The 26,099-nt window shown below is 36.2% G+C and overlaps 1 protein-coding gene across 3 annotated transcripts in view; it reads left to right on the top strand.

Moving 5' to 3' along the window:
* CERT1 (ceramide transporter 1) overlaps window positions 1–26,099 on the top strand; it is a 75,335-nt gene that overhangs the window by 38,440 nt on the left and 10,796 nt on the right. For 2 of the 3 annotated variants that reach the window (XM_069881138.1, XM_069881136.1), the window contains 8 exons: window positions 9,316–9,423; window positions 10,202–10,340; window positions 11,201–11,284; window positions 16,697–16,854; window positions 21,183–21,275; window positions 22,380–22,466; window positions 23,372–23,464; window positions 24,016–24,093. In XM_069881138.1, coding sequence (XP_069737239.1) covers window positions 9,316–9,423; window positions 10,202–10,340; window positions 11,201–11,284; window positions 16,697–16,854; window positions 21,183–21,275; window positions 22,380–22,466; window positions 23,372–23,464; window positions 24,016–24,093 — 840 coding nt within the window. The remainder of the gene's footprint in view (window positions 1–9,315; window positions 9,424–10,201; window positions 10,341–11,200; window positions 11,285–16,696; window positions 16,855–21,182; window positions 21,276–22,379; window positions 22,467–23,371; window positions 23,465–24,015; window positions 24,094–26,099) is intronic. The other variant, XM_069881137.1, reaches the window with a different exon arrangement.

Genomic DNA, 26,099 nt, shown 5'->3' with positions numbered 1-26,099 from the left:
CTGTTGTCTCACAATAAAGCAGTCTGTTGCTTTTCACATGAATGAGTAATGGTAGTGTGTCGGGAGGGGTTTTGTATTAGCAGATTAAGTTGAGTTCAATATTTGTACAGATATGTTTACTGATTGTGTGTGATGTCAGTTGGCATTTTATTTATCAAAGGTTAGCTTTCTCAAAGTTGCACTGCATATAAGAGTTCTACAGACTCTGAAGTAAGCCCATTTAAACTTAAGGATTATGAATAGAGTAGATAAATTATTTAAATTTAAATGTCTCTATCACTACTGCATGACTTTTTATTGGTTTGGAAAGGTTTCACTAGAACTATATTTCTTTTAATGCTTCTCAAAGTGCATATGCGTGCAGGTAACACTAGTTTGGTGAGAACCTGCTTAGTGCATACATTGTACATTAAGGAATGCTGTGTCTGTTCATCTGGCTGGTATATAAAACTCCTTTTCACAATTAGCTGTATGTTTGATAACACCAGACTAATGGCAGAGCTGTTAAACATGAGAAGAAGTCTTCTAGCTGAATATGGTACTTGAGATAGATGGCTGCTTTTCTGCATGCCGCATACCGTTCTTTTTTAAAGGTAAATGATATTGAGCCTAACTGCTGTTAGATGAAGCTTTAAGAAATCTGTGCATAAGCATTTGTCAGTGTTTAATTTGGTGCTGATGACTGGACAACCTGAACTAGAAATTAACGTGTTGGTTTGGTTCACTGTGTTTTGAACTAACTGAGAGATGTGACTCCAGAGTAATTTCATTAATCTATTAAACTTCTAATTCACTGTTATACTTTGAGCAATAGATGTCATTGTTAAATCTTGCAAAGTGTGCGGAAAACTTTATCCTCACTTAGCAGTGTGTCTCAAATGTAATTAAAAGGGCTAAAGGTAAAACTGCTCTGTTTTTAATTGTCTGCCAAGGACATGGAGTAAAGTAGAAGCAGGGTAAGGGTTACTGTTGGGCTTTGACCAATAGTAACCTTTAGACGTGTCTGTTTCCTTTTTGCTATTTCCCTCTAGTGGTCACACGGGATATTGACTTGGGGAGGTTAAACGCGGGGACTGGTATATTTTCAAGTGCTTGTACATAAATAAGTTAATACTCAAGTATATGGGGTTTATTAGAACAGAGTGTGTTATGATGACTTATGATGGGAGGATATGCTGTCCTGCTCCAGGCTGCTGATTCAACAACCTTTTGAAAGTGAGCTGAATTTTTATCCATTTGGTTATTCAGATCTGCCTTTTACTTGGAACTCAGTCACACAGAGCTCTTAACATACTAAATTTGCTTGTGAACTCTTTTGAGGTGGGAACTGCACAATATGTGTGTATTTGCCTTTCTGTGTCTGGGACTAGGTCTTATGTCTAAATAATTGAAGTGCTAAGGTAATTTATCACTTTAGCTTTTTGGTTTTATCATGTTGAACTTGTTCTTGACCCACAAGCTAACATGAGATTTACAGAATTGGGTAGTGCTTGTCTCTAAACCAATTCGTGTTTCCATTTAACCTTCTGAAAATGTTAGTACATTCATTGTGTATCAGATGTTTAACTTAAGATCTTGCGAGTGTTTCTTACTGTAAGCTCTTTTCTGCTTGTAAGACCGAACTGTTCTGAAAGGATAACTATGTAAATGAAGAACTTTATAATTGATACTTTTTATCTACTGTGTTAATCTTTTGTAAAAGAAACACCTTAGGCAGAAATATTGCCTGTTTAATTTGAGCTTAAGACAGGGAATCTTCTATGCTGCCAAATTGATGTAAGGTTGGAAATGGTGTTAAGTTGCTTCTGTTGCCAGGATTCTGTGCACATAAACAGCTTTTAGAGCAGACTGTCCTTCATTTTTAACAAATGTAGTTTTAACACAAATAGAAGGATTGTTTTCTGTGAAACTTCAGCCCTGGACAACTTCATAATTCTGAACCTGCATAAGGAGCATGACAGAAAGATGCATATCCTGGGGAGTCCCTTATTTTCTATAATCTTTTTGTTCAACTGTAATGAGTGGAGTGAGCCTCCTTTTGTTTCGGGGGAAGTGGATGTTAAGACCTGATAAAACCAAGGGTTACAGCAAGGAGGAAATAAGAGGAATAGGCAGTAGGTCTTGAAAGTCAAGAAAAATGTGTTAGATTTGATAGGGTGTGAGATGCAGAACAAGCAGTGTGTTGAAAATAAACTCTTCTTTTCCCCACCTTTTCCCAAATTACCATTGTCAGACTGCAGTTTAAAATGAATGTGTTCTTTTGGTTTTCCTTTGGTTGTAAGATCAGTTCTTTTAAAGCTTTGTCAAATGTAAAAGGACCTTTCCTTCTTTGACAATTCCAACTTTCATCATACTCTAGTCCTTGCTATATATTGCATTCTCAGAGGCATGCCAAGCCTTTAATAGAGTTTTCTTATCTGATGGCTAGATGAATGTCTGAGGATTGAGTGGAAGGAAAAAATGTGTTGCTGTGTATAGCAATGAGAAGTTAACTGTTAACTTTACTAGAGGAACAAGAGTTTTAATGATCTTTGTGGGCTTTGCATAAGCATTTGCTTTGATAGTTTTTCTGCTTATTGATAAGTTTGCTGTTGGATTTGTTCTATGCTTCTGCAAGGCTTTTTGTAGGCCATTTCTTCCTGTACAAGTAAGAACCTTGCCTGCACCTGTACTTTGAATTCTGTGATATCTCAGTATTAAAGAAATGTTTCTTCTGAATAAGCAAAGTACAGGCTTCTCTAGTCCAGGACCAAAACTGGCTCAGACTTGCAACAAGGAACTTTCTGCAAAGGTGAAAAAAAAAAAAGAGAAACACTCCACTGTTTAACCCTGCTTTTTCGTTTGAAGCCTTTAGCCCAAGGTTCTTCAAGCATAAGACACTGGTTATGGATGTGGTTTTCCACTTCTACAGAGAGGTGGTATAAATATAATACTTCACTGTTTTAAATAGGATTTTTTTAAAAGTGGAGTAAGAAGCAATCATGCTTTCCCTACCATTTTGAAGGATAACTATTATTATTGCCTACATGTCTGTTAACTGTGAACATGGCATTAGCTGAGTCCTCGTGACTATTGGTATGAGCTGAGTTGTTCTTGTGTGCTCTGTGCGGGTGAAATGCCACCTTCTCTCTGCCTCATGGATGTCTCATGGCAGAGCTTACAGAGGCTGGTTCTTGGGTTCCTACAACAGGTTTTCCTGCTGCCTTTGGGCTCATCTGCCTGCTGGTATTTTTGCATCATCCCTGGTCATGCTCCATTTCAAATGTTATACATAATGATAATGTTATAATGTTAAATAATATTAACTGTAGCATTATTTTGTATAAGTATTCAAAAGATAGGTATGGCAAGTGATTTCAGTTAGAATCAGGACTGTTCTTTTAAAGGTGTAGTTTTTACTTCTAAAGGGGGCAGTTGCACAAGGATTATAATTAAACAAAGATCAAGCAGGGTGTATTTGAATGAACTTATTCTTTAAAATGTGACTATTCCCTGTAGCTTTCAAAACATTAAAGCAAGTAAGAACACTTTATATCAGTGCACTGGAAGCTGGGGCCAGAATACCAGTGCTTTTCCCAACAGTTCCTAATACCAGAATAGAGATTTTTAGTTCTCATGTAGCTCTACAGATCTTACTTGCCCTCTTCTGACAGCCCAGATTCGTGAGAGGGACAAGTCTTCCTTATAGCATCATGGCCCAGCAGCACATGCTACTTTAGTTTTATTACTTGGTCATTATACAGAGAGATGCAATTATTCTCAGCTTGGGGTTTTGGTACTTCTCCTCAGGAAACAATTTTATTCTATAAAATCACCCTTTGACACAGTGACTCCCAAGCTTGAGGAGGAGCTGGATGGTAAAGGCATTCTGTTGCTCACTTTTTCCATGGGCTTTTAGTTGTCCTCAGTATCCTGTTTTTCGTTTTGCCTCTTCTTGTTCAGCTTTTGCGGAACCTTAGCATTTAAAGATATTGAATATTATTTGGTGAATAGCTTCTCTGTGTATGTTAACAGTTAAGAAAATTCATCGAGAAGCAGTACACATCTATATAATGAAACATGGGATTGAATTATGTAGATAAGGATTATCAAAGGCTAGTCATTTATTTGCCTTTAGCTGCCTCTTTGTCAACCTGTATTCTTTTCACTCTACAGTGATTTGTGTTGATAATGCTTCTTGTCCTTTTCCCTTCCTTTGGAAAGCAATATGTGTCTCCAGAGCCTATCAGCCTGTGTACTGCTTTAGCTTGTGCAGCTGTTAGAGGCTTATTATCTGCAGCCAACACATGGTGACTTACCAGAAGTAAGAGTAAGAAGAGTTTGAGAAGACTCAAAAGATAATTGTTACTTAGATTGGACAAGTGAGTACAGGAGTTAAAAAACCTTAGGGCTGTGTTTGTATAGTTTCCGTATTTTTCACTTGTCTTCGTATGCTTACTTTTCAACTCAGAATTCCTGCTTTTTTTTTTCTTTTGCATATAAGATACTTATTTGCTATGGAATTGCAACATTTATCACTGTTGCAGGAAAAATGTCTACATTTCTTCATATATTTCTACAGCTGCAAAGAAAGGTCATGTTAGAAGCTTTTTTTGCTTTCTAAATAGTCTGCACAGTGCTTTGGAGGACTGTAGGCAGGGAAATAATCATCCAGCTGCTGTGACCTCGATTGTCAAATTCCCATCTCTACTTTCCTGCTAATAACTACCTTGTTTTGAAACCTTAAATTTCTACTGTCATTGTCTATCGAACAATTGAAAAGTCAGACCCACAGACACATGTTTAATTGTATCTTTAACTTCAGTTGTCAGAAATCCAGCCCAGGCTGCTCTCCCTGTAGTACTTGTGGTGTTCTTATATCTGCAGCCATCCCTTGGTATCAGTGGGCACCGATATTCCTTGGCTTATCCTAGAAGTAACTCTTCTTTCTTCATACATTGAAGCATTTGCATCAAGTCTAAAAATTGTTCTTGGAACATAGATGTTTAACAGAGCTTGTCTGGTTGGTTTCCACCAAGTTTTTTTATAGTACCTTCCAGCTCTTTCATTTTGCATTTTTATTTTTTTCTACATTCTTGTTTTTCATAAGATATTGTGGTTTGATCTCTTGGATGTTTTAGTAGAATTTTTCACAAATACCGCAGAGAACATGATTAAAGTCACTATATCCTGATGCCTGTTTCATCATCTCCTGGGGTGAGCCATATGCCTTAGGGGGAGGAGCTGCCTGCTGCTTGTGTTATGTAAAACAATAAATTTATAATGCTAACTAAAAATATCTACCTCAGTAGATAAATATACATGGAAATGCTTGACAGGCACTAAACTGAGACATAATCAAAATAATTCCTTGAAGACATGGGAAAATAATTTGCTTTATTTGATATTTTTTATAAAGTGAGGGGGCTTTCCTCTGAGTCTGTGCTTTTCTCAAGAGTATTGTTGACCCACTTTAGGAAATCCTTAACTGGTGGATCAGTGTGAACCATAACGGAACTCTGCAATGTGATTCTGCAAATATGTAGCTATTCTTAATGAAAGCAGCTCTTCTGATATACTACCGTGTTGCTGAAACTGGTACTCGGTCCAGTAAAGAAATGAAGTTTTTGATCGTGTGTCTCTTTCAGGTCATCTAGAAATCATAACAAAAGGATTAATGGATCTTATGCACTGCCTTAGAAAGCTGAATGCATTTCAATGTACTAACAAATGGCAATTTTAATGTAGCTTGGAAGCTATGATGTGTGCATGGAAATTTAAAAAACCTCCATCTATGTACAGAGCGTGATAATTCAGCATTAGCGTTTGATGGTGTGAATTGATACAACTTCAAGAAGGTTTTTTTTTCAAGCAGAGACTGTTAGTTTCTATCATATGGACTCTACCTGCTTATCCAATTTTTATCCTGGAAAATTAAAAACTGTGTAAACAGAAGAAGCTTGTGTCAGCGTTCCTCTTCTCAATGTAATTGAGTATTTCTGCAGTGAATAGTTAATGATGATCTGCTTTGCAAGACATAAATGCGGCAGTGACCAGCTCTCATTTAGATGTTGCGGTAGTAGAATGGTGGGGCTTTGCATGATGCATGCTTTCACTGTTTGTATTAAGCTGCTTGCTTCTGTCTGCTGTGAGCTGGATGGTTTATCTCAGCATCACTTACAGAGAATGCTTATTTTTCATTTCTTCTGACAAAAAAGTATTCTTGACGTAATTGTGGGGTTTTTTCTCTTCACTAAATTAAGACAGTTTTGTGACCTGTGAATGCACATGCTTTGGATTCATGTTGTCTGCCGTTCAGTCTGCTGTTCCATCTGCTGAATTTCTTCCTTTGTGGCAAATAGTTAAAACTGCCTAAATGCTTTTTATATAGTATCTTTTTATTGGTAGAGTTTGCAAGCTGATAGCTGTACACAGATGATAGCTGTATCTACTGTCTTGTATACAGTTCTAAAGTATGGATAAACTGTGTAGCTGCATTTGACTTTTGCAGTCACATAAATGTACTGCCGAAAAGATAGCTCAAAAAAATGAAGCTTACATATTGATATGGAAAGAAGTTTCATTTCTTTCATCTTCAACCTTTATTTTGTGGACTAAGTAAACTGAGCATTGACTGTATGGGTAATATTGGAAAACAAGGATTTAATTCAAATATAGAATGTAAGTCACCAAATTTTCTACATCTAAGATTACATCAATTTCTGTAAGTTCTAGAGTTAGTACTATTAGGATGTCACATTGATTAAATCTTGAGAAAGAGAAATTCAGAAATTACACTTTCTAACCTTAAATATAGGTTTTGCATAGGCATGTCTTTCTCACTTACAGGAGAAAGCAATCAGGGGATGTTTTCTACCTTAGTTAGCTCTGACTTCAATGCACTGGATATTTTGGCTACATTTTAAAATATATCTGTTTATTAAGGCATATCCTATTGAAATTAAATTTTACCTTCTTTTTAGTGTGTACAAGTTACAGATAAATGAATCCCCCTGTCAAACCGACTGTAGTAAAAGCACGTTCAGAATCATCCAGTATTTGTAGCATATGATTAAATAAACATTGTATTTACTAGTAAAACAGTGAAGAGTTTTTTAGATTTGCATTTAGAGAAAATCTTAAAAGAAATGTTTTCATGCTTCAAAGTGTTGTGTGACTCATGTTGTTTTAAGGTTTATGGTCATTAAATGCTTCTGATATGAAATAATTGTATGCCTAGAACTTGTCCTTTTAAAAATCCTTTTTATGCCTAAAACTTGCTCGTCCTTCTAAAAATCCTTCTGTTGCTTTACATGCTTCATTACAGCCAAAACCTTTTGCTACTTACTTGAGTATTTGCATAAAAAACAAGCTAATTAAAGCTTCCTTATTTGATCTTTCCTTTACTTAAAATCACAGCCGAGTGAATTAAGGTACAGTCTTCACATTGAATTGCAATGCAATTCAAAATGTGGTCCAGTATGCCAGATATGCTGATTAATGCTTAAACTGGAATTCTAAAAAAGCCCCATGCATCCAATGCCTACAAAAAGCCTACTCCCACAGATACTTTAAAGCCAAACTTTAATACAAATACTGGTACTAATTCTTAAGGAAGGGAGCTTTTAGCACTTTAGTTGCTACACTTGCGTACCTATTTTTCCAGAACTCTTGCTTAGTATGGAATAGCTTTAAATCCATTATTTATGGCAGGAATTACTAAATTAACATCCTTCTAATATGACTTAATAAGGAAACTATGCTTTGTCTTCTATCGTTTCAGTCTGACATGTCATTAGAAATAAACTATTTCTGGTAGTTCAGATAAGTTGCAGTAATTCTAGTTTTTTGCAGAATGAAGCAGTGAACTTAAGATGTGCTTTAAATCTTTTAAATTTACAAACACACTTTTTACTTTAAGTGATGATCACTTAGCCTACTTTTAACAAGACTTTTGGAGTACCTTTTTCTAACTATACTTGCAATTTTTGGTAATTAATTTTTCAGCTCTCCTTCTGTTTTTGATACTCAGCCTGTTTCTCTTATGCTTCCTCAGTGCTTTCTTGTATTCCACCTCATTCTTTAAATGGGTTGGATAGAAACTGACTCTTGGCTGGTCCTTGCATGGTTTTTCTGGATAATCTCACTCAGTCCTGTTCATTTAGGAAGTATGTTGACATCTCTGGAACTCCTTTTTCTTTTCAGTCACACCTTCAGTTCTCAAATTGTGTTTCTTTGCCACTGCTCCTTTGTAACCCAAGCGTGCATACTTTGTCCCACATTGCATTATCCAAATCATCCTGTTTTAACCAACACTTCAAAAAGATTTTGTCCTTTCTTCTTACTTTTAATACTCTTAATAAAACATAAATTTAGATCTTAATTTGCATCTCCTGCCTTCCCAAATCCTGTGTGGTTTCCAATTTTACATTAAAAGTGCGACAGCTAGAATTTCATTGTTGCTTCTTGTTTGTTCTGTATCATTTTTGTCTCCTTCTCCCTCCCCATCTGAATTTCTGTGCTGGTGAAGGATTTTTTTCTGTCAAAAGTCCTTTGCAGGCCTTTTACATTAAACTTCAGGGAAATATTTTTTCTTCCAGTTCCTTAGTATCTGCTTCTGTTTAATTTGTGAGGAAATTTGTCAAACTTGGTATTTTTAATGTTATTTTAATCAAGAGATGCTTTACTTTTTTTCATTATTAGTTACTATTATTGTCTTTTCTCTCTTGCTTTTAGTATCATGCTCTTGTTTATGTAGACTTGTTCTTTGTAAAAAAATTATTTCAGTCTAGCATAAGGGATTTTGCTAAAGAATCCTGGGCGAAGAGAAAGAAAGCTTGATAACCATAATTGTCTGGAGTTTTTATGTCCTCTGTTCTGTTGCTTTTAAAAATAAAATGACACCATTTAAATGGTTGGAAGAAACGACTGAGACCGATTGTCTTCAAACTGAACCATGTTAATCCCCTGATTAGTTGTAGAGTGCTGTAGGTTTTTAAATGTCATGTGAAAATTGCTTGGTAGGGATTACATAAATCAAAATAATGGAATGTTGTCCCTTTTTTGAACCTTTAAATATACGTTGTGCTGTTCTTTTCAGGTCACATAAGTTATAGACAAGTATTTTTTGCAGATCATTCTAACAAAAAATAGATTCATAGTAACTTTACAGGTGCTGCATCAACATCTTCAATGCACAGGCATCATTTGAGTTAAGTCCTTACTGCCTCCTCATAAGAAACAAATGGCCTGGTTTTAGAGGAATTTACATTAATCTTGCTTTCACAATTTCTTTATTAGAAGCCTCAGCTTTCTTGTATGTGGTTGATTTTTTAGACTGAATCTGGCTATGCATCAGAGTCAAGCTTACGACGCCATGGCTCCATGGTGTCTCTTGTTTCTGGAGCAAGTGGATACTCTGCAACATCCACCTCTTCGTTTAAGGTTAGTGAATAAAGTTTTCTTAGTACTGGTGCATAAATAACACGTGCAACTTGAAAAGAAACAACATATGAAGACTCATTTACAAAATTACAGAAAAAATACAAAATGTGGTTTTACTGTAAACGTTAGTGATTCATCATATGAAGATAAACACATATAGGAAGATGTATGTGCCTCTATGCAGCTGTCTCTTAAACTGTGATGTTATGTTCCAATGGCAAGAAATTCAAGTCTGGAAGAATTTATTAACATTTTTTAGTTTACTGCTCAGAGTATCAGGGCCTAAGTGAAAATGAATGCTGATTCTATGACTTAATAAATTTGATTAATAATGACTGACAAATGATGGCTTTCCTTGTCTCATGCATGTAAGTATTTGACATGTGAACCTGAGTGGACTCAGCTTCTGGGAGAGCAGAAAAGCAATTCAAGAAAGAGCAGTAAAGATTGGAATGAAGATCTTAAACCAGAGCTGACTGTTTTCAGGGAAATAGGCATAAATGTTGATAGCATGCAAAATCACAGTTGTTGAATGCTCTAAGGTAGCAGATGCAGTTGAGGAAAAGTTGAGACTGGTAGGCAAAATGAGTAAGGAAATTTGTATACAGACATTTACGTTCTTCGAAGATTAACAGTACTTCATGGCGGCTGATATATTCTTAGTGTACTTGAATTTGTTCTTCATATCTGCAGAAATGCAGAGCATTTTTTATTTAAGCACTGAACTATTGCTAGATACGTAGAAGCATTTCAGACTTTTTTTCACTTCTATTTACAGAAGGGCCATAGCTTACGTGAGAAGCTTGCAGAAATGGAAACCTTTAGAGACATCTTGTGTAGACAAGTTGATACTTTGCAGAAGTACTTTGATGCCTGTGCAGATGCAGTTTCCAAAGATGAACTCCAGAGGGATAAAGGTAAAGCTGTAACTGAAAACTCTCAGCTCCACAGAATTTAGCTTTTTATGCAGTGATAGCTTTTGAAATAGTTTCTGTAGCATTCCACTAAAAATCTGCTTAAGTTAATATTAACTTGTAGCTGTCACTATACAAAAGGAGTGCTCTGTTAAACATTTGATGTTATAGAACAGCAGTTGTTTGCCCTCATAAGATTAATTCAAGTTAGCTTATCACTCTGTCTTTTACCTTTTATTTCAAAACAACAATAGGCTATTTGTTTCGATAGAAATAGTACATTATTTTAAAAAGGCAATGGTGCTGCCATAATGAGTGCTTCTGAGATGCATTGACTGAAGCTAGAGCACCTGGTGCCCACTTGAAGCCCTGGTAGACTCAGATATGGATGTCAACATGCCTCTGAATTGTTCCTCTCAGAGCACAGCTTGTTTTTGTATTCATGCGCTCTTCTGAGGCATTTATATTCATCCCCAGGTTTGTTCTTGCAGCCTGAAACTTTCAGTAGCAAGACAACAAAAGACAAGTACAATTCCACTTCTGTGCATTCTTTAGATGAGTAGACAGCTGCTATATCTTGGCTCCTTGCTTATCCAGCCATAACACCAAAATAATGTTGTTCTTACCATAAAATTAGGTGCTAAACTTCAACAAATGTTAGTCTCCTGATGTTTTCTGACCATAATGTTGATAGTGGTCTTGGGTTAAAAAAAAAGAGGAGGTGGGTGATTCATGACTGTTTATTACAGAGAAAATCTGAAATGCTGCTTAGCCATGAGTGAAGATGCTCTTAATTCTTCCTTGCACACTAAAGAACAGGAAAATGTTTCTCACTCCTCTAACACAGTCTCTCTCAAATTTAGTGGTAGAAGATGATGAAGATGATTTTCCTACTGTGCGTTCTGATGGGGATTTTTTACATAACAGTAACAGCAGTAAGGAAAAATGTAAGTGTCACAACTTTTTTCGCTGAAAATTCATATATGGTATGAAAATTCATATCATGGTGAGATGGCTATTTATGCTTTTTTCTAAGCAGAAAATAAGAGTGGTTATTTAGATGTTATTCATGTTATCATTCATTAGCTGCTTTTCATGATTCTGAGTTATTAATTTACACAACTATTAATGCAAGCTTTTCAAGCTGGAATTTCCTATGGCGTCCAGAGCCTTTTTGACTACAAAATTCTGTTGAAACAACTGCATCATTCAGGTATTGGGAACTGAGCTTTGTTAACACGTAACTGCAGTTTTTCTTAGAAGTGGTACCTGCTTTAAGAGTGTAATGGAGCATGGTGCTTTTCAAGTTAGCTACGTCCCAGTGTGTTTCTTCCAAGTTCTATGGTTATATAATGGTTAAAACAACACTGTTACTGGTTCTCACTTATCATAATTTTAGCTTTTTTTGCTGTATTTTCCATTGTTATGATAAATGGAATTCTGATTTTTAGTCTTAAACAATCTAATTATTGTACTCACTGCATTCACGTAAATGTGAAGATATCTTGCAAGTCTTGCTGTTCTAGAAATCTAGAAGTGGCATATGCATTTAAAATCTGTTTGCTTTCTTCCTAGACTTTCTTTTGCTTTTGCATGAAGTATTTCGGTTTTATGTTTTCTAGTTAGTCCTAACATATTCCTTAGACATGAACTCACAGAACTTTGAGATTGCATTATCTGCAGTTTCAGATTTTACAGTATCTCCCAAATTACTTGCCAAAAGTGTTTTTAAAAATATAGACACTTCCATCAAGAACCTGGAAAATATATGGGCAAAATAAGCCTTATCTGTCTTCTGTTTTCTTTTTAATTGTTTTTTAATTGTGTTACATCTTCCCTTGCTGTATTCAAGTGCTCTTTCTAGAGTACAGCCAAAACTCTTAGAGGAAAGAAAATAGAAGATTTCAGGATAATTCTAGAATTCATCCTATGAGTGGATTTTTTTTTTTTTAATTATATAAAGTGCTTGCTTTACTGAGAAATCATAATGATGATTTCAGAGGTTAAGTAGCATATAACTATAGTTCTGGGTAATCTTTCTTGCCACTTACCACGAAAAATAAACAAGCTTCCAATGCTCACCTGTAAGCAAGTGCGCACTTCCATTAGCACTCTTCTCCTTCTAAGTGTCCAGTTTTTGAGGGCTGTTAAGTCAGAACAAATTTCAGAAAAATGAAAAAGTCTCCTTTAAAAGGTATTAAATGAGAATGTAATTTTACTGCATGACTCATTTTGAAAGAGAAGTCTTTGTCAAACAATTTTTGTAGGATCATGTAGGAGTTTCAGCTTAATTTACCTTCAAAACATTTCTTTATCTACATTCTTCTAGTGTATCTCCTATATATATACATACAATATGGGAAATGTCATTAGGAAGTCTATTTTTAGTATATCTGGTCATCTTAGAATACTTAAATGCAAAGTGACTTAATTTTTTTCATCACTTGTTTAACAGGTATTTGAAATGTTATACATATTCCTCTCATAAAAAGTTTTGTATTGAGTCATTTGGAACTTACGTGCTAAGAAATTCATATGTATTATGGGTACTTGTATATAAACTCACTATAGCTAACCACAGATAACCCCTTGCTTATTGCAGAACTTACAATGCCGGTTGTTCTGATTCCCAATTCCATTAAATTTACTCTCCATCAATTATTTCTATGAAAAGCTTTACCTCCATTTCAGCTTTGCCATGCCTCAGTTTGATTTCAAAGCAATAAATCTGTTAAATATTTAGTAGCTGAGTGCTGGAAAGCTTGATTAGAAATGAGAAATTAGTCTCTGTTCTAAATTGGAGTTACAATTTTTAAGTGATGCGGTGAGGGAGTAGGTGTCTCAGGTTGAGACAGCCGTGCATGTATATTGGGCAAAAAACCTCCTCAGGCTAACTGACAATGAAAGATTTATCTTCAACTTCATCCGTTTCTAAAGATTAACCTCAGAGCAACTGTTAAGATTCTTTGGTTTCTCGGATTTCAGGCTCCCTTGTTGAAATCTCCATCCATTCCTGGAACAAGTGGAACAACATTTTTAACTGTTAGCGGAGAAGCTGTTTGTTTTTGAGCTGTTCTGCAGTCAGTGCTTCAGGACATGAGAAGCATAGGTTCAACCTTTCATTTAGCCTACTATGTTAAGGAGGAATGTTTGAGGCTACTGTTCAAACTACTAGTGCACTGATCTAATGCTCAAATCATTAGATTTAAGACTGACTTAAGGGACTATATTCACATGCCTTGTGAAATTTATTCCCTTCTGCTCCTTCTCTGGGTGGGAGGAGGAAATTAACGTGACCATAGAGATCTGTGTACTACTGTGAAGAAGATGTTTTGGTTAGGGAAGCTATTTGTTTTCTATATTCTCCAGGATCTTTGAGTGAAGACCTATGAAGAGCACTATGACCGTATTTAAATTCACTGGCCTCTTCCAGTTAAAAAATCTGGTAACTGGAACAATGAACATTTGTGTAAGACAGCAAGGGAGAGTCTGGCTGATCCATGGGGATCTTGCATTCTTAGAATGAAGAATCTTGATCAGGAAGTGTTCCCATCTGTCTGTTCAGGAAAATGAGCAGACTCAGGTTTAAATTATGTAAGAATTGGAAGAGCAGGTGAAACCTACGTAAGAAACCTCTTTGGAGATGGAAGGCGTTTTTGTGCTAGAACTGTAAAGAAGGAAATGGTACAGAGACTGAAGAAGAGAAATTTGATGTAACACACAGTGGGATTTATGCTTGATTTTTGTACTTTGAATGGAAGAAAATTCACCAATAAATTGCTGAAATAAGGAGGTTCTTCTTAGAAGAAAACTAATCATATTGATCCTATTGCTACCACGTAAGATCAACAATAGGAGGTATCAATAAATCAGTCATGCACCCAAACATTTTGTTTTCACTTAGGATTAGTTTAGTGACATAAGATGGTGTTGTGGCATAAAATGGAAAAGATAGAGCAACTTTTTTCTGCTTACCATCTTCAAAATAATTTTCTGTTTCTCTGGAAAACAGATTTGATCAAATGTGATGTTTGGACATTTGAGCAAGTGTTACAAACAATCTTAGACAAGGGGAAACTTACCTATTCTAACTGACATGGGTGTAGGGGAGAAGGGCTGAAGATGTGCAGAAGGCTAAAGCCTGAATTTGTTGAAAAAACAAATCAGAAATAAAGCAAAGTGCTTACAGGACAGGATTATTAAGAAGAAACCACTTGGAACGTGTTTAAATTTAAGTTAAAGTAGAGGGAAAATAGTCCTGCTGCCTTTTTTTTTTTTTTTAATTGGCTGCATGCAGTTTGATCCCCAAGCTGCAAGAGCAGTTGCAGTGGTAAGAGCACATCCTATTAGCCTTCACCTTGAACCTTCTAATGTGCTTAAGTTCAGCTGTTATTGTGAGGAGGCTTGAGGTCATCTTCTGACATACTCCAGGAAGACAAATATGTCCTGTGATTAGGAATGAATTAATGCTCCTATCAATCGTAAGGTATTTCCTGAGTGACTGTCTCATCAAAGAAACAGCTTTGGCATCTTTCTGCAGCAAATTTGGTTTTGCCTAGAATTATAATGGCTGGCAGGAGCTACAGTCACTGATGTTAGAACTGTAAGCATGTATCACTGGTACTTCAAGACTAGCAATTAAAAATAACTTTAAATGTATGATGACCAAAACTGTATGGAAGTAATAATGAGCTGTTGCTGAGACTTAAAGATATTCAGAAATAAAAGCTGGCTTGTTTCTAGGAAGTGAGGCTGCTTGCTGCATCTCCCTCACAATCACCAATAGAAATTTCTGAAATTATTTTAGTGTTGCAGCCACTAGTAGTTTCTTAAGTGTGTGCAGCATGTTGCATAACTAAGAGAGAACAGTAACATCTGTATGCATTATAGGTGTGCTGGTAAGCCTCCACATGAGCAGTCTATTTCTAGGAGAAATTACTAGTATAAACCATATTTTTCAGTTGTGAAGTGTTTTGGGTGAAGCTCTTGTTCTGTAATTTTCATTATTCTCAGTGAATCGGCTGCATTGCCTCTCTGTGGGCTTTACCACTTTCAGTCTATGCCTCCTCCGTGTTCCCTCTGCAGCTGTTAGGGGGAGGGAGAGCTACTCTGCTCATTATTGTTTCTGAAACAGATTTTTCTTTCTCTAAATTTCCTTTTTTTCTCCAGTCCTCCTCATCTTTACATTTTAGGGGGTATTCTTGATAAACATGAAACAAAATAATCTCTATCCTACCGTAGTTAGTATGCTTATTGAGGTGTTTGAAGCAGTGTGCAGTCTGCAATTATCTGTTTGAAAAATAGTTTGATTACTTCTGAAAGGAGGATATATAGAGCCTCTAGAGACATGCTCAAGACCTTGTGGTAGTTACTTTCTGTCCTGAAGTGCAGATACTCTGCTTTACCGTTCGAGAACAGTAATTGCATTTCTCTTCTCTGCCAGAACTGAACTGCTGGAAACTCTGCTTTGCTGTTGCAGACAAATATTGGATAAACTTTCAAAATATTTATTTATACTTTTTAAAATATAACAGACCTACTTACAGACTTGGATGGGGGAAGTGATATCCAGCTAGATGATGTCATTAGTTTCCCCTGTGGCATAGCTGAAGTTGCTTTAACTTGCTGGGCACAGTGGTCTTGAAACATGGGGGTTACTTGTGCTTTCTAATATTTTCTGACATTAATGTATAGTGTTTCATTTGTTAATATGTCAACCTACATATGAGTTTGACATATAATTGGTAGGGGTTTTGTCACACATTTTAAGTGACTTTTTTAAATAGCCTTAGCAACAGATGGCTTGGTTGGCAGCATGAAGTAGTTGTTGGAATTGTAAAACCCACAATACTTGGATAATTCAACTGATTCAGTACTTGTGTCTTATATTATACCTTTTGACCCTGAGTTTAAATCCATAGTTACCTGCTTAAAGCAGCCTGGAATGTTGCATTTTCGATTTTATTGCATGTTGAAATTGTTCCTTTCTTAGCACTGTATCAGATACATTTTAAGGTTGCTCTGTTAATTAAGCTGCACTTCAAGCTGTCAAACTGCTATTGTTACAAAGTATTACCACTCCCTCCACCCACATGATTTGCAGAGAGCAGAGTAATACAGCATTATAAGCAGGCTTGAAATACAGTATAGCAAGATGAAGCTGAAGGGATGTTTTCCTCCTTTTGAATCTCTTTCCTTATCCTGTGAATAGTTGAAAATTACTAGCACTCTTGATTTTTATTTTTAAAATCACTTTCTAGCCAGTGTATTTTCTTCAAACAGTTTTAATATAAAGTGTATATGTAAAATGCTCATTTGAATTAAAGCCAGCTATCAGTGAATAATTTGTTTGTGTTTAGTGTTTCCACATGTGACACCCAAAGGAATTAATGGCATAGACTTTAAAGGAGAAGCTATAACTTTCAAGGCAACTACTGCTGGAATCCTTGCTACACTATCTCATTGTATTGAACTCATGGTAAAACGTGAAGAAAGCTGGCAAAAAAGGCTAGATAAGGTAAGATAACTTTTCTTTTTTTAAAAAAAAAAAAATTTCTTTATCTGAAACTGAAATTTCAAATGAGCTGTTACTAAATTTTTTATTCTGAGGATTTATTTTATTTTTATGTAGAGCATTTTCAGTGCTTTCTTTATTATTCCTATAAAATGTTAAAGCCTCATCCTGGATAATGATATAGTAACATTATTCATCGTAGTCTTTCTTTTCCAAGCTGATATAGTGAAAAAGTGTTTCCTTATAACTAGCTGTACTAACTCTTATTCCAGTGTCTGACTCTTGTTTGTCATCCTTCTACTATGGACTGCTGTGAAGAGTCTGGTTCAGTTTCATTGACTTTCCTGGAGGTACTGGAAGGCTACTGTTAGCTCCCCTGACTAAAGCCTTCTCTTTCCAGGCTGAGCATGCACAGTTCACTGTTCGTGATCAGACTTTGCTTAGAGCATGGATGAAGTGAATTTTTCTTGTTCCTAAGTTCCTATATGTAAATAAATAATAATATATTAACATAGAATCTGAATTAGTTTAGTAATTTGTCACTTTTTTTCTGTGGACTAAGTTTAAAGCACTTGTTTCTAGCTGCAAGTGGTTTAGAAATGCAAACCTAAATTTCACTTTTGGTTTCACGTGACTGATACCTTATATAGCATGAGTAAATAGATTTTGAAGGGAGTCATAAGTTTGTTTGGACTTCTTTTCCCAGAAAGTAAAATAGCAAAAGCTTCTGAAAGCTTGGAGGTTTTAAATTGTTCTGCTTTGATAGACTTGCAGCTTTTTTAAAGTCACGTTTGTCAGTGACATTTTCTGGAGTTAACAGCACATATGGCAAAGTACTTTAGTTTTAATATAAAATATTTACTTTTTATTTGTCTTCCTCTAACTGCTAGCCTTTTGGAAGAGGAGATTTTTATTTAATTAAATAAGATACAATTGTGGTGGGCTAGCTTTGCCTCACAGCCAAATGCCTATCTAGCTGTTCACTGCTCATCCAGCGCTATGAGAGGAAAAAATAGGATGAGGAAGCTCCTGGGTCATGAGAAAGATGGGAGATTGTTTACTGGTTCTTGTTATGGCAGAGCATTCTTGATTTGAGGAAAATCAATTTGCTGATTTAAAATAGATCCAGTTAATGGGAAATAAAAAGGCAAACACCAAAACAGCTTTCTTCCTCCATTTCCCAAGCTGAACTTAATTTCTTATCTTCAGGCCCCTCTACCCACTGCTTGCTAACCACAAGCATTGTGGGGTGAGGGATGGGAGGTTGCAGTCAGTCCAAAAGACCTAATCTCTGCCACTGCTTCCTCATGCTTTTTCCCTGCACCGGTGCAGGTGCTGTCCATGAGGGGAAGTCCTTTGGGAAAAAACTGCTGCAGTGTGTGTCTTCCATGGGACATGGTTCCTTCAGGATACATTCCTCTGCTCTAGTGTGGAATCCTCAGACGGCTGCAGTGTGGATATGTTCTCTGCCCTGCAGCTGCTCCTTCTCCTCTGGCCTTGACATCTTTTGTGTTGTTTCTCACCTTTTGTTCCCTGTTCTTTGCTTCATGGAGTATTTTTTGTTCTTAAATACATTTTCAGGGAGGAGCCACACATGTTGTAGATAGGCTTAGCTGTGTCAGGCAGTGGGTGTGTTTCAGAGCTGGCTAGAACCACGCTGTCTGACACAGGGCAGCCCCTGGCCTCCTCCCACAGAAGCCATCCCTGTAGTTCCCCATGACCAGCAGCTTGACAACCACACCCTTAAAGACAGGAGTTGACTTTAATCAGACCTCTGCTAACACTGTTCCAGAGCTGCTTTTGTTTTTCTTGTTACTGTAGTGGTTAAATATGGCCTTATGAGAGTATGCTCTGTAACTATGAGCCTAAGCAAAAAACATTGCTCTGTTATCAGATAAATACATATGGGAGAAGAAAGGCGTTGATCTTTGTAGTTTTGCATTTCTTGGGTAGATGGGTAAAATCCTCTGAAATGAAAGTAAATACTGTGCAGTATTAAAGTTCAGAATACCTTCTCTAAGAGAGATTAGAGGGAACAATTAGATGAACTTGGGAAGCTGTTGGTATTTATGTTCTAGCTGGGAGGGCTGTAGAGCTCCTCTAAGTCTGTCTACTGGCTGTAAAAAATCTTTAAGAGTTGAAAGGGGTCGCATCAAGTTTGTCCTTTGCTTGTGAGCAGATTCACACAGCTGCACTGTGCAGGTTTGTCATAGGAGGAATAAGATCTCTCACAGTGGCTAAAATCAATTAGTGTTCTACAAGTAGTACAAGGGCCACTGTAATCCACGTCACTCTTCTTTCAGTGTTCTCAATACACAGTCTTCTCAATACACTGGCTTCAGAACAGCCTTTTACTTAACGGCAGCAGCCAAAGGTCATTGAAGTTGTTATACCTCACAAAATTATACAGCCTCCATCTTGCAGAGGGCTAGCTTAGCCTGAACATGCAAAATAGATTTGTCTGAACTAGTTGTCCTAAGAAACTTCTCAAATTAAAAAACTCAAGTTCATTAGAAATTGGTTGAATCTGCATGTGGCCACAGTTTGACAAGAGAGGAGTACAGTGTTAAGAAGTGAGTATCTTTCTCTATAACCCCCTTTTTAAATAAAAGAAAGGGGTTTAAGTTACATGCAGAAGATTGGAAACTATTTCTAAACCTTTGAAAACAAGTTTTTATAAAAACATCTTTCCGGTTTTAAGGCTGCTAAAATAACACACTTCACATTAATTTTAGAATTCTATATTTAGTTTTCTTTGTTACCAAAAGAGTCAGATGGCCAGAATAAAAAAAGCATGTAGTGTTATCTAAAAGCAATTGTAGTTACAACTTCTGCTTTCAGTCCTTTTCCAGCATGATCCTCTTGAATGTGTTTTAAAATAGACTTTCCTTAAAATGGATAAATAAGGGAAGGATTTAATCTCCAGTATTTGGTTCACTGTTTTATTTGCAACAAAGTTCTTGTGCAGATTCTCTTGTTGTTTTGACTACAGCAACATTTTTCTGTTCTTGTTACCTTTGGTCTTGCTGATTTATTATTAATGAGCAAACTTATCTTCTGCACATTAAGTTTTACCTTAAGATTAACAAGTTGAGGTAACTTTGTTCGCCTTTGACAATTGTAACTGAAATGTCTCATTAAATTTTACGGAATTTTAATATGCCGCTAATTTTTCTACTGTGCAGTTGAACAGTTTCCCAGTTTCTGCCTTATTTAATGGTGTTGCCAGGAGAAGCTGGCAGATTTGGGGAGTTGTCTTTTGACGCTTGAATTACCAGTGATTTGCAGATTTAAGTACAGAAAGTGTGGGGATTTGGGATAAGCAGGGGGATGAGTTGTTTTGTTTTGGTGTTGTGCTTCTTTTCATGCCAAGTGTTCTGGTAAAACTTCCGTGGTTTTTCTCAATGACTTGTATAAAGTGTGACTTGCATAGATCTTCTGGACTCTCCAGTTAGTTTCAAAAAAAACAAATATGCAAACTTTTGTTAAATGTAAACATTAGCAAATATTTCCTGTTTGTGATGGTTTCAGAACAGAAAAGCCTATGGTTGCAGTTAAAGATGATAGTGTCTTTGCTTAAATGCTGGAGATTTTCCCTAAGAATTTTCCTGTGGAAAACGATACTACTTTGTGTTACATCAAAACTGTTGCTTTACTTTTTGAACTTTTTTTTAGAAACTAGAAAATGTCCCAGGGGGAACGTTAACACCAAATTCCCAGTTGGTACACTTAGCCTTTCTCTGCCAGTTGAACCTTTACAGTTCAAATTAGGTTGCTGAATAATTAAACTCATATCTGTAAGAAGTAGTGTGTAATGCTCAGTTGTCACCTGTGAGATGAAGCTTTTCTTCCACCTGAAGTGATTCTGAAATGGGGACAAAGAAGCATCTTGTGTATTAAAGCTGATTTCTGCAAGAATTTCAGAAGTGTTTAAAGCTTTTTCACCAAGAATATCAGGTAGTATGTAGAATTTGCAGAGGAAATATTAGACTTACCTGATTCTAGCATTCCTACTCTTCTATTCAAATTATCTAGTAACATAGCCATCGTCAGTGGCTTTGAATTCTTAAACTAGATACCAGTTTTTGCATGCTGATCTGATTCCTCCATGTAACTTAGAGAAGGTATCCTCAAGGTAGCTGGCCCAAAGCTTTGTGTTATATATGTAGGTATATAGGCACATATGGTCATGCATGCAAATAAATTCAGAAAATCAACAGCTTTGCAGTAGTTACTTGGGGAAAACTATACTGCTCATTCCATTTATTGGCATGTTGACTATTATCAGTCAGTGCATTCTTCCTGCATCAAATGATCTCATAATTTTACAGGAGATAGAGAAAAGGAGAAGAATTGAGGAAGCATACAAAAATGCTGTGACTGAACTGAAGAAAAAGTCCCACTTTGGAGGGCCAGACTACGAGGTAGAAATTCCACTTTTGAAATTTTTAAAACTGCTGTGACTTTTAAAGATTGTTTTGTTTCTCAAGCTGGGGAAAGGGATGTGTAAATCAAGGTTTGTGCAAGTGTGTTCACTCAACTTGTTTTTCTGCCTTGGAAACTGAAACTGTGCGAAGAGTCTTAGTTTCCTTAAGTTTTTGGGAATGGAAATCTGTCTTCACTTCAGGCTTCCATGTTCTGCTTTTGTCTAAAGCATTTTGCTTACAGATATTCCTGCTGATTTTTGTGTTTTTCTTGTGCATTTGAAAAATGCTTATGTGCAATAGTTTTGTACTTTCCATTTTCAATGGTTCAAATGTGTAGATGTGTAAAGGAAACTGTGATGTGAACTGTAGAGGCAGTCCTAGAATCTGAAGCTTAACTTGAGTTTGTTTCTAACTCGTCACTGCCTCTTAAAATTTCATTTTGACAAATTCAGTGATTTTGTTGCTTTCATCTGTTACATTGCATATTTCAGCAGCTTCCTTCTCAGTGAGACACATAGTCAAATTCTAAGATGCTTAAGCCACCTTCTGAAAGATAATGTAAGCTGAGGCACCTATAATGCAGCTTGCTTAGTTTTAAAAAACTTGACCCTTTCATGTACAGTAATCAAATACACCTCTACTTACAAATCATAGTCTGAGAAACAGTACTAGTATGTTGAGATATTTAAAAGATACTTGAGCTTAGGTTCTCTGTGGTGACTGAGGCATACGCTGTAAAAGCGAGAGATGGACAGGAAGGTGGGCTTTGTCTACGTAGTTATGAACCCAGCTTTTTCTCCCAGGTACCTTTGTTGTAAAGACAGTTTGTGAAATTTACCGGACCAGCTTGTTTTACAATACAGTAAAGACAGTAAACCTGATTTTCTGAACTTAGCATTTTACTTAGTAGATAAGAGTTTTTAATAATTGTCTCAGCTTTACCTGCTCTTTAGTGTTAAAGTGTTCTTTCCAAGGATTTTCAATGGAGATTTGTTGAAAATATTTGAGGCAGTTATATGCATAATGTATTTCTAATATTAAACTTAAGTGAAACTCTAAAGTGTCCAAAATGATGAAGTAGTCTTGTTTTTTATACTCTAGGAGGGTCCTAATAGTCTGATTAATGAAGAAGAATTCTTCGATGCTGTTGAAGCTGCTCTTGATAGACAGGATAAAATGGAAGAACAGGTATTGTTACTTGATGATAAGCTCTTTGTGGGGAACTTCTGTGACTTAAATTTGGACACTGATAAGGGGAATTAATATTTTTACAGTTAAATATTGTTACTTAACACTAATATTGAGAAAGTGACTTCACAGCTTATGTAAAAAAAGCATAGTTTAAGTGTTAAGCTAATTGAATGTCTCTAGATTCTAATTCCTAAAAAAGTGTCCTGTATAAAACTTATCTTTGTATCTGACTGGCACCATGTGCAAATAAGAATAACAAACACTGTAGCTGTTTCTCAAAAACTAATTATTGCTTTGAAGTTTTTTTTACTCTAGTAGTATGTGAAATAGGAGAGATAAAGATCTACTGGTGTTTGCTTTTAAAATTCTGTAGTCTGTGGATACTTCTCAAATTCATTTCTTGAATATACACATCCATGGCAGGGATCAAAAAGGGCTAAGATGCATGTGAGGAAACACGTAGAATACGAAAATATATAGCATTACATAAGGAGGCAATAATGATGTGGTGCATCCTTTGTCTTAAAAATGCTTAGACTTATTAATATAGTGAATACAGTGACTTGGTTAAGAATTAAGACTTTATTGTGGACATAAAGTACCCAAGAGAGTTTACCTATTTTTGGTTCTCATAGACAGTAAAAGTTTTGAGTAACTGTACTACTCTGTGGATCCTTCATGCTCATGATCTATTTTCCTTCTAACTCAGAAATACAACTTGAAGTATAAATCAATTCAGTCTTCAGGATTTCACAGAGAATTCCAGCAGGATGACAGCTTCATGCCTGTCACGGACAGCATTAGTTGCTGTAGCTACTAGGTAGATGTGAGGATGACTCACTCTGTTTCATAGTCCACTCATTAGCAGCTGACTACTAATAATTAAACCTATTTTGTTGCAGTCCCAAAGTGAAAAAGTCAGGTTACACTGGCCAACATCCTTACCTTCAGGAGATGCATATTCTGCTGTGGGGACTCATCGATTTGTCCAAAAGGTTAGATGTTTTGCATTATCCGCTCTGAATAATGGGCTTGACCTATGGTGAGATTTTTTTGTGTGTTTCTAGTAACTTTTAATGACTTACTCATTTTCAAAAGAAGTAGCTGGAATTGGAAGAGGATTGTTTTTTCTTGGCTCAAAAAAATACTGATTTGAGTTATCTATTTAGAAGTAAATTTAGAAGTAAGTAGTATCTATTTGTATCAATACGGTCAGTTGAATAATCAAGGCAAAATCCCAACTTGCTAACTTCAGTGGTTTCAAGATACCTTCACCAAAATTAATTTGTTTTATATTAAAAAAACACAACCTTTTCTATTAGAATCAATTGATCTAGCGTTACTAGAAACACTATGCTCCTCCAAGTGCCACAGTGGGAGCAGAATACATAATAGGTGCATGAAATCAGCATTTGCTGCTGTGCTTGCTGCTTATGGTGCTTTTGTTTTCCTTTTCTTCATTATCTTGTGCTTGCAAGTTGGTACTGAATGCTCTGTTGTGCCTTTGTTCTGATTACTTGGTTTTTTCTTTGTCTGTCTCTGGTAGCCCTATAGTCGCTCTTCCTCCATGTCTTCCATTGATCTAGTCAGTGCCTCTGATGATGTTCACAGATTCAGCGCCCAGGTACTGTATTGATGTTGTAGAGTGGGGGTTGCATATCTCTGCTATATTTCATCCTCTTCTCTAGAACCTGGGTTTTTTGTTACATAAATCATTGCTTGCTTTAAACTAGTATGTTGAGACAAACAAAAGAGTTCTGTATTCCTGTACTAAATGGTTGTCTTTTTATACTCTGCTTGCATGCATATCCCTTGTGCAGAGGCCCAAATCTTGTGAAACTGTTGGATTTAATTCAGTAGCTTTAATGAAAATGCCTGCAATTTGCAAATTTTGCATTTCTGATCGTAATAAAAATAGACTAACACCTGTTTTCTGGGGGCTGGAGGTGGTCTTTACTTCAAATCAAGTAGGTTTTTTTTGCTTTTAAATATAAGGTTTGGGTTTTGTCTTTAACATTTGTTTGTGCTGACAATAAGATACTAAATATTAAGTTTCACTATTACCACTTTTTACCTCTATCCATAGTCTTATTACAGAAACATCTTAAATTGTTGTTGACAGACAAGATAGTGGATATGAGAATTTTTACTGAAGATTTTCAGTATATTCACTTATCCTCAGAAAATAAGTCTGACTTCCTGAATATGTCAGTGTGGTCATAGTGACGTATTCCAGTAGTGTACAACGTTACTCTAGGCATTTGCTCTGAAGAGGAGTAGAATTAGGTAGATGAGTTCATGTGTTTGCTCTTTAGTCTCAAAAAAAGCTGTGGTATGGCATTTGTGCCATTAATTTCCTTCTGGTGTGGTCTGTACGTGATTGTGAGTATGGAACTTCCTTTTGGCATCTTATTTTGGAGCCTTTTTTGAAATTAATGCTGCAAATAAGGGAGAGTCTTGAGTTAGAAACTAAAACAGCTTTAATGAAGCTAACAATAATAAGGTAAGTAATAATAGTAATAAGGAAATAATAAAATATGTACAAAATTGAACCACCCTGCCCCTGACTGTCACCACAGATGCTGCAGAGCAGGCATGGGGAGGGGTCTCAGGCTGGACTCAGCAGCAGATGGGAGCTGGATTCAGGAATACATGGATTCCCTATCCGGGGGGAGAAGGATGGATGAGATCCTTACTGTCTAAGAAGATCCCTCAGTTTTATATAGAGTATGACGTTTATGGAATGGAATACTCTGGTCAGTTTGGGATCACCTGTCCTGTCTGATCCTCCCTGCAGGTGTGCATGACACCAACTTGAGGATGGCCTTGATTTACCTAGTGATAGGTATAAGCACTGGCCTTTCTGCATAACAATGACCCATTACTGTGGTGATAACTATAAATTTTAAGCATTATCACCTCTGGAGATGTGCATCTTAAAACCATGTTAACTTTTAGAAAATAAAGATGCTCAGAAGAGGCTTAACTGAAAAGTCAGAAAATTGCTTCTGCATTAGCTCCAACCAGAAAACTGTGATAACATTTGTGCATTCATAAAATAAACCTGAGTATCAGAACATTAGTGTGACTAGTGAAAAACTAACCATTTAACAACAAAGCTGGGGTTAGGTCCTTCTCACGTTAACATAAATTGAGGTTAAGAGTCAAGATCAAATGGACCAGAGTCAGGTTGTTGCTCTTTTCAGCTGCTGCGGGAATTATCCTATTATTGTAAAAGTTCCTACTGAGTGTCTTTGAACATAGTTTCAAGTTAATGCTGAAAGGATTGTCTTAACTTATAGAGAACTATTTACCCCACAAATCTTCTCTGCCTCCCATGATATTTTACATAGAACAAATTTTTGCCAGATCAACAAGTCAGTCCACCAGTTCTAGAAATTCATTGCTACTGAAAGACAACTGAGAGTGTGAGGAGAGAAGCAGCACACCTTCTTTTGGTGGCTGCCTGCTCTCATTAATATGAAATTTCCCTCTGTCCCCAGGCTGAGGGTTTGCCTTTTGAAAGGCAAGCTACTAAATCAATACTGAACAAACATTACTTTTTAATAGACTTCATTGATATGAAGGGAATTTTTTTATCAGTAAAAGATCAAGTAGAAACTTGCAGCC

This window comes from Phaenicophaeus curvirostris, chromosome Z (genome assembly GCF_032191515.1).
Source record: "Phaenicophaeus curvirostris isolate KB17595 chromosome Z, BPBGC_Pcur_1.0, whole genome shotgun sequence".
Lineage (NCBI taxonomy): Eukaryota > Metazoa > Chordata > Aves > Cuculiformes > Cuculidae > Phaenicophaeus > Phaenicophaeus curvirostris.
The sequence above is the reverse complement of the archived record's forward strand: the minus strand, read 5'-3'. Positions and strand labels throughout refer to the sequence as shown.